Source organism: Bidens hawaiensis, unplaced genomic scaffold (genome assembly GCF_021521415.1).
Source record: "Bidens hawaiensis isolate Kalapana, Puna unplaced genomic scaffold, B.hawaiensis_p1.1 tig00011271_1, whole genome shotgun sequence".
NCBI lineage: Eukaryota > Viridiplantae > Streptophyta > Magnoliopsida > Asterales > Asteraceae > Bidens > Bidens hawaiensis.
Genome location: NW_027491878.1, coordinates 396 through 7,381, shown reverse-complemented (window position 1 = coordinate 7,381; position 6,986 = coordinate 396). Strand labels below are relative to the sequence as shown.

The 6,986-nt window shown below is 34.5% G+C and overlaps 1 protein-coding gene across 1 annotated transcript; it reads left to right on the top strand.

The window, feature by feature from the left end:
• Window positions 1-1,862: 1,862 nt before the first annotated feature.
• Window positions 1,863-5,573, top strand: LOC143537645 (SUMO-conjugating enzyme UBC9-like). The gene is made up of 5 exons (XM_077031367.1): window positions 1,863-1,912; window positions 2,004-2,108; window positions 4,800-4,927; window positions 5,067-5,171; window positions 5,254-5,573. Exons 2-5 carry the CDS (start codon window positions 2,039-2,041, stop codon window positions 5,395-5,397), a joined length of 447 nt encoding a protein of 148 aa, XP_076887482.1. The 5' UTR covers window positions 1,863-1,912; window positions 2,004-2,038; the 3' UTR covers window positions 5,398-5,573.
• Window positions 5,574-6,986: the final 1,413 nt, after the last annotated feature.

The window sequence follows — 6,986 nt, the reverse complement described above, 5'->3', positions numbered from 1 at the left end:
ATGATGGTTCTTGTTGGTTCGACCAAAGGTTTGACCTGCATAGTAAATCACAAATATAAAAATCAATAAAGCAAATTTTATATATTACGCTTAGAAGAATAATTTGGGCCTGAACACCCACAATCAAAAAATTAAATCAACAAAACCCTAAATCAATTAACATGAACCATCAAGATGCTCCTATTAACATGAACCATCAAGTGGAGCATCATGTACCAGATTTCATAAACTTGGCTTTATATGTAAAAATACTACCCGAATCATAGTTATCAAATGCGTTAGGCGCACAGGCCTCTCCAGGGCCTAGGCGCTAGGCGTAAAAAAAGCGCGGGCCTCAAAAATATTTTTGAGGGATAGGACGAGCTCTGAATCACTAAGGTGTTGTTTGTTTTTTTATAGGTAGTCTGCAGTCTGTGGATCACATCTGCAGGCAAATGTAGCAAAATATATGGACCAAACCTCTGCAGTCTGCAAGAAGACTGTTTGTTTTTTTAACGTTTGCATACTGCTAAAATAAACACAATTTGAGCTTGGGTTTGGGTTTGGTTTAGACTAAGGCTGCAAATTAACATGTATTATACCTAAAATCGAGAAAATTAACATGTATTATAACTAAAATCCCAAATGTTAACATCTATTAGCTATAATCCCCAAAACTTGGACTTACATGTACATTTTTTATGTTGCTCCCGTGCAAACATAGTTTTTTTTATGTAAGCATGTTCTATAAAGATATCATACAACATATACATCAGTTTTATTTGCTTTCTTTATTATTAGTGCAATTTGTGCGTTTTAATATAAACTAGTTAATAGAAGCAGTGGGTGATAATGATTGTGCATTTTAATCCGTTGTTATAAACCAGTTGACAGAAGACTTTGGTATCCTTGTCAAATTGTTCTTGTAATCAACATAATAACATCCAAACCAAACAATATACCCGAGGTTGTGGTGGCCTACAGGTGTGGGACGGTTGTGGTGGTCGGCGGAGGCTGAGGGGCGAAGGTAGAGAGAGTGGTGGCGAACGGTGGGTGGTGGTGGCGAATGGGGGTGGACAGTGGGTGTTGGTAGGGTGTGGTGTTTTAGGGGGATGTTTGGCCTAGCTTTTATTTTTAAGCTTATGCTTATATATAAAGTTAGCTTATAGCTTATTTTCTATTATTTGATAAGCTCTTTTTAAGTTTTTGGATTAACTTATATTCTACAAGTTAATTATGTGTCTTAATAATTTGTTAAATCCAAAATTCTTTAATTTGTTAGAGTAATAATTACTAAGCCACCACCATTTGAGGACAAATGAGTAATTTACACCCTTAAACAAATAAGCTTCATCAAATATGCTAAAAAACCATCTTCTAATAAGCTTATTCAAATGAACTTATATAAGCTTATAAGCATAAGCTTAAAAAGCTAAGCCAAACACCAAGTTAAGCTTATTTTGTAAAAAAAAAGCTAAAAAAGCTAGGCCAAACACCCCCTTAATCTTCTACAGACCTTAGAAGATATCGGAAGTTGATGAGCCAAATCTGCACCAAGAAGACCTTGTGCAGACGTTCTTTAATAAAATTATTCGAGAAAACAAACAGTCTACAAAAGACAATGTCTACGCGTGATTTGCGCGGCGTAGACAAAAGAAATTACGCAAACCTTTTTTAAAAAAAACAAGCAAATTAATTATTTGTATGGTCAATGGTGTTTAAAAAAAAGTTGATGAAATAGTTCAACGGTCAAATGAACATTTAATTTGTTTTGTTTTTTTACTTTTTGTATTTTAATGTGGCTATTTCATGGTAATTTCATACGTATACCATTTCTTCTTGAAACGCCATCAAAAAAATTGACGGAATCCTAATATAATAATAATAATAATAATAATAATAATAATAAGGAGAAGTGAGGAGGATCTTTGAGGTAAATCGATTGCGTACTTTCTTCTTATTACTCTCTCTTTAATTTGATACCTACCCAACACGTAGCTGTTGCTTACGTCATTGAATTGAAGTTAGGGTTTGCAATTGTAATTGTAATTGTAATTCGATGGCTTCAAAGCGGATCTTGAAAGAGCTCAAGGATCTTCAGAAAGATCCGCCTACCTCTTGCAGTGCAGGTATCATCTAATCTATTACCATCCTCATTTTTTATTATTTTTATTTTCTATTAGATCTTGTGTTTTTAGGCTTATATATGTAATCTGCCCTGAAATTTGGGGAAACGAGCTACTCGAGTTCGGATCGATAAAAAATGCGAGCTTTTTCACACTGCACAGACGAGCTTTGGCTTGTTTAAGGCTTGTATTAATAGAGGTGGTCAAAAAAACCGGTCCTCGAACCGGTTTGCCGGTTTAAACCGGAAACCGGTTTTTAAGAAAACCGGTTTTTTTTAAACCGGTTTGACCGGTTTACAAACGGCGGTTTATATATCGGTTACACAATTTGGAGCCAAAACCGGTTTTATAACCGGTTATAAAAAAAACCGGTTTTTTTTAATAACCGGTTATTAAAAAACCGGTTTTTTTAATAACCGGTTATTAAAAAAACCGGTTAACCGGTTTTTTTATAAACCGGTTTTTGACCGTTATAAAAAAACCGGTTAACCGGTTAAAAACCGGTTTTTTCCCGTTGAGTAACGGCCATATAGCCGTTTTTTATATTTTTTGACCGTTTTTTTTTTCCCCATTTTACCCCCACAAACATCTATATATAGCTTAGGTTGGGTATTGGTTAGATCACACTCGATTATATAACTCCAAACGCTCTAAACGTTTATTACATACGCGATTATTTTGTTATCTCACGCTCAATTATACCACATTACCACTCCATACGCTCTTATTTCGTAGTCGATTATCATGAAAGTATGGTGGTACCAACTTTGTGAAACACGTGACTCCAGATGAATTTAGAAGTCTTGATTTGCTGGCTTGGTGGAGAGGTAAGGAGGATGAGTTTCCGATCCTCGCCGCCATGGCCAAAGATTTACTAACGGTCCAAGCTTCCACGGTAGCTTCGGAGTCTGCTTTTTCTGTTTCTGGCAGGGTTATATCGATTAGGAGGACTCGACTCACTCCACCAGCTGTAGAGATGTCTATTTGCTACAAGGATTACTTGGACTCTTTAGATAGGGCACAACATCAACGCTCACTCGAGGGGGAAATGGACTATGAGGCGGGCTTGTATGAAGACGAGGTCAATCAAGGACACACTCAACCAATGACCGATGAAGAAGCCGCGTACGACGATTACCTAAGGAATAGCTCGGGATCGGGTAGCGAGGAAAATAATGAGTAAGAAACAGCAAGTTGTTAATGTAATCGTGTCTAAGCATTCTTTAATGTTTGTATTTTTGAGTTACGAATATGCGATAACGATTTAATGTTTGTATTTTTAATGTAAAAGCTATAAATGAAAGTTATGTGTTTTTAATCTTCCAAGCAAAGAACCCTAACAACGAAAGCAAAGAATGGAGTCAGTCCGTTTTGCCTTGTAGTTACCGGTTTGCCTTGTAGTTACCGGTTTGTTTATACTGTGAAAAAATAATGGTTTTTTAAAAAAAAAAAAAAAAAAAAAAAAACCCACCGGTTATTAAAAAACCGGTTAATAAAAAAACCGGTTTATTAACCGGTTCTAACCGGTTCCTAAACCGGTCCTAACCGGTTTGACCGGTTATGGTTTTCATACACAAAAACCGGTTATTAACCGGTCCGGTTATTAACCGAACCGGTTTTTTTCCTGGACGAAAAAAACAGGTCCGGTTAATAACCGAACCGGTTTTTTTTAAAAAACCGATTTGTGCACCTCTATGTATTAAAATATATAAAAAGAATTAAGAAAAAACATATATAAATTATTTAATAAATAAATTATAAACTACCCGAGCCTGAGCTTGAACAAACAACTCACCAGCCAAGATCGAGCTTTAGAAAAAGAGCTATGTAGTCAAAACGAGCTAGCTGAGCTCAGGCTTGGCTCGTTTACAGGCTCGGTTGTGTAGGTTAAGTATTTTCTAGTATAGGTTTGCTTATTTGTTGATATATATGTTGTAGATCATGAATATTTGTTGAGCTCTAACATAGTGATTGTGTTGTCACAGTAGATAGATCAGCTTTTTAAAGCATTATAATGGAGTTAAAATTCTGTTTTTTCTGCTAGTTTATATATATATATATATATATCTCATCTCACAGAATAATATATACTGTTGTTTTCTGTTAAGTTTTTGTCGAAAGGGTAATAGTTCTAGTGAGTGGTTTGAAACATGTTAGGAGGCTGTTTGGTTTGCTAGTTAAAAAAATAGCTTCTGTAATCTTTATTAACAAAAAACCGTGTCCGAGATGCTTTTAGATAACACAGTTTCATACCCATTAATAAGCCTAATAAGGACTTCTTCAAAACTGTTAGGATTAGCTTCTTACATTATGATAATGCAATTTCTTAAAAGCTGTATAAATAAACCAACCCAACATGACCATATGCTATGCATCCGATACTCGCTTCTTTTGTTGTTCTTGTTTGTCGCTTCATCAACGAGTTTAATCAGGTTCACTGAGTCTGTAGATGTGTGTCCAAACTGCAAATGTGTACCGTCGTTGTGTGTGTGTTTGCGTATGGCCTGTTGGTTATTTTCTTATCTGACTTGTTGAGGTTAAAAAGTAATCCAACTTGGCCGTATGCGACGCAACCGATGGAACAGTTTCGTGCAAGCATTTATCTGTATATATGTAGATGTTCATTGTATTTCAATGCAAGAAACCATCAATTCTTCATTTTATTTACCCAAAGTTTGTCGCTTATATTTTTAGGCCCAGTGGCGGAAGACATGTTTCACTGGCAAGCAACAATCATGGGTCCTCCCGACAGTCCTTACTCCGGTGGGGTCTTCCTAGTTACTATCCATTTTCCGCCAGACTATCCTTTTAAGCCACCTAAGGTAAGCGTTAATAATATATTTTATGAAGAGCCCATGTATTATGCTATGGAAATTGTATTATATTTTCTTCAGTTATACTTCATATCTTGTTTCATTCTGTTTGCTGCTTAACAGACACGCGTTTGATAAACTTATTTAGGTAGCTTTCAGGACGAAAGTTTTCCACCCGAACATCAACAGCAATGGCAGCATCTGTCTTGATATTCTCAAAGAACAGTGGAGCCCAGCTCTTACCATCTCCAAGGTTCGTGTTTTACAAACCATTGTTGTAACAACCATTATTATTTTTTGTAAGCAAACTTAATTTTGTAATTTTTTATTTTTAGGTATTGTTGTCAATATGCTCCCTATTGATGGACCCAAACCCAGACGACCCTTTAGTGCCCGAGATTGCTCACATGTACAAAACTGACCGGAACAAGTATGAGACGACTGCCCGAAGCTGGACTCAAAAGTATGCGATGGGCTAATTGTGCTTCCTAAGGTATGAGGTATTATGAGGAAGTGCTTTGTTATTGTTATTATTCATGAAAATTGCGGAGTTGATGAAAACTGTGAATTATGTGTTTAATTGTAAGATAGACTTGGAAAAGGAAAAATGTCCTGTCCTCTTGTGATTTCATTTTCTATAAAAACTGTTAATGAATTGGTTTGCCTGATTTATACAACTATACAAGCATATCATTTGGTGAAATTTACAAAACCATCTTTTATGTATTAACAAATCTAATTAAAAGAAGTATTTATATGTTATATTATTTTTTAATGTTTTTGTTATATTTAATCATTTTATTGCTTTATTATGTATTTTGTTTTGTAACTTGTAATTGATTTAAAATAAATAAAAATAAAAAATATATTTTTACAAATATTGTTTAAAACAAGTTTTAAAAAAAAGATTTAAGTTGATAGCATCATAAAAAAGCATTCAAAAAATAAGTTTGGTGTAATGGTATGAGCCTTGGCGCAAAAGTATGGACCTGCTACGCTATGTATAGATCTACATTGTTAAGATGGAAATCTATTGTGTCCAGTGTATGGATTTGCTACATCGTGTATTGATGGAATGATGGGTAATTTTTTTAAAAAATATCAAGTCATTTCGTCAACTTTTTGTGTCCGTTTGGTCATTATCTTGATTTCCCCTTTTTGTTAGTATCTTGTAGCATTGTAGCGTCTCTCAGATAAAAAACTCCAATTATTTGGGTTCGGATGAGGCGCACACTGCAAGCAGATCTAGATTCTTAGATACGATGATCCCATGTGCGATCTTGTTAATGTCTTGCTTTGTCTATTTGTTATTATTAACTTAGAATACCTCATGGAAAATATTCAGATATTTATATTACATGGTCCAACAAATGATAATCTAACATGATCTAAAAGTATTTCTTTCTATTAATTTTGCAAACCTATATTCATTAAACTTATTATTTATCTAAGTTAATATATGATAGTCGATAGATTAACTTTCGCTCTAACTATGATCATGATATCTATATATAGATCATCAACGTGTTTACAAACGTATACAAAAAGAAGTCGATGTGATTCTTTATTCTTTTTGGTAGAGCGTAACGATTGATTCATCTTGTTTGATAGAGAACGTTAAAGTTGACATCAACCTTTTTCTTTATTTAGTTAGATGGTTGACATGGTAAGCATCTTCAGAACATGATGCCACATATAGCCGTTCGAGTACTACATGCTAATTTATAGAAAAGACCGGACAAAATAAACGTTTGATTCTTCATGTTCAAAAACACATCATGGTTAAGAGTGTTAGGTATAGTGATCTACACACGCGAAAACAATAAACAATCATGAGGATTTTTGACGTGGTTTAGTCTAAACTGGTCTACATTCACGGTGGCAATTAGGTATTTTATTATTGAGACAACAATTACAAGTATATAACGTGAAATATATAGAGACAAGACTATGTTTGCCACTTATTAACAAGAAAACTACATGGAGTAACTTTTTTAACGAATGTCCAATGAAAACAACTAGTGTGAAAGGTAAGACCGGTGACAACTATTTTTATAAAGTGAGATTA

Coding starts and splice junctions, on each gene's coding strand:
- LOC143537645 (XM_077031367.1), top strand. CDS start 2,039: ATGGCTTCAAAGCGGATCTTGAAAGAGCTCAAGGATCTTCAGAAAGAT. Junction 2,109..4,799: donor GCCTACCTCTTGCAGTGCAG/GTATCATCTAAT, acceptor TTATATTTTTAG/GCCCAGTGGCGGAAGACATG. Junction 5,172..5,253: donor CAGCTCTTACCATCTCCAAG/GTTCGTGTTTTA, acceptor TTTTATTTTTAG/GTATTGTTGTCAATATGCTC.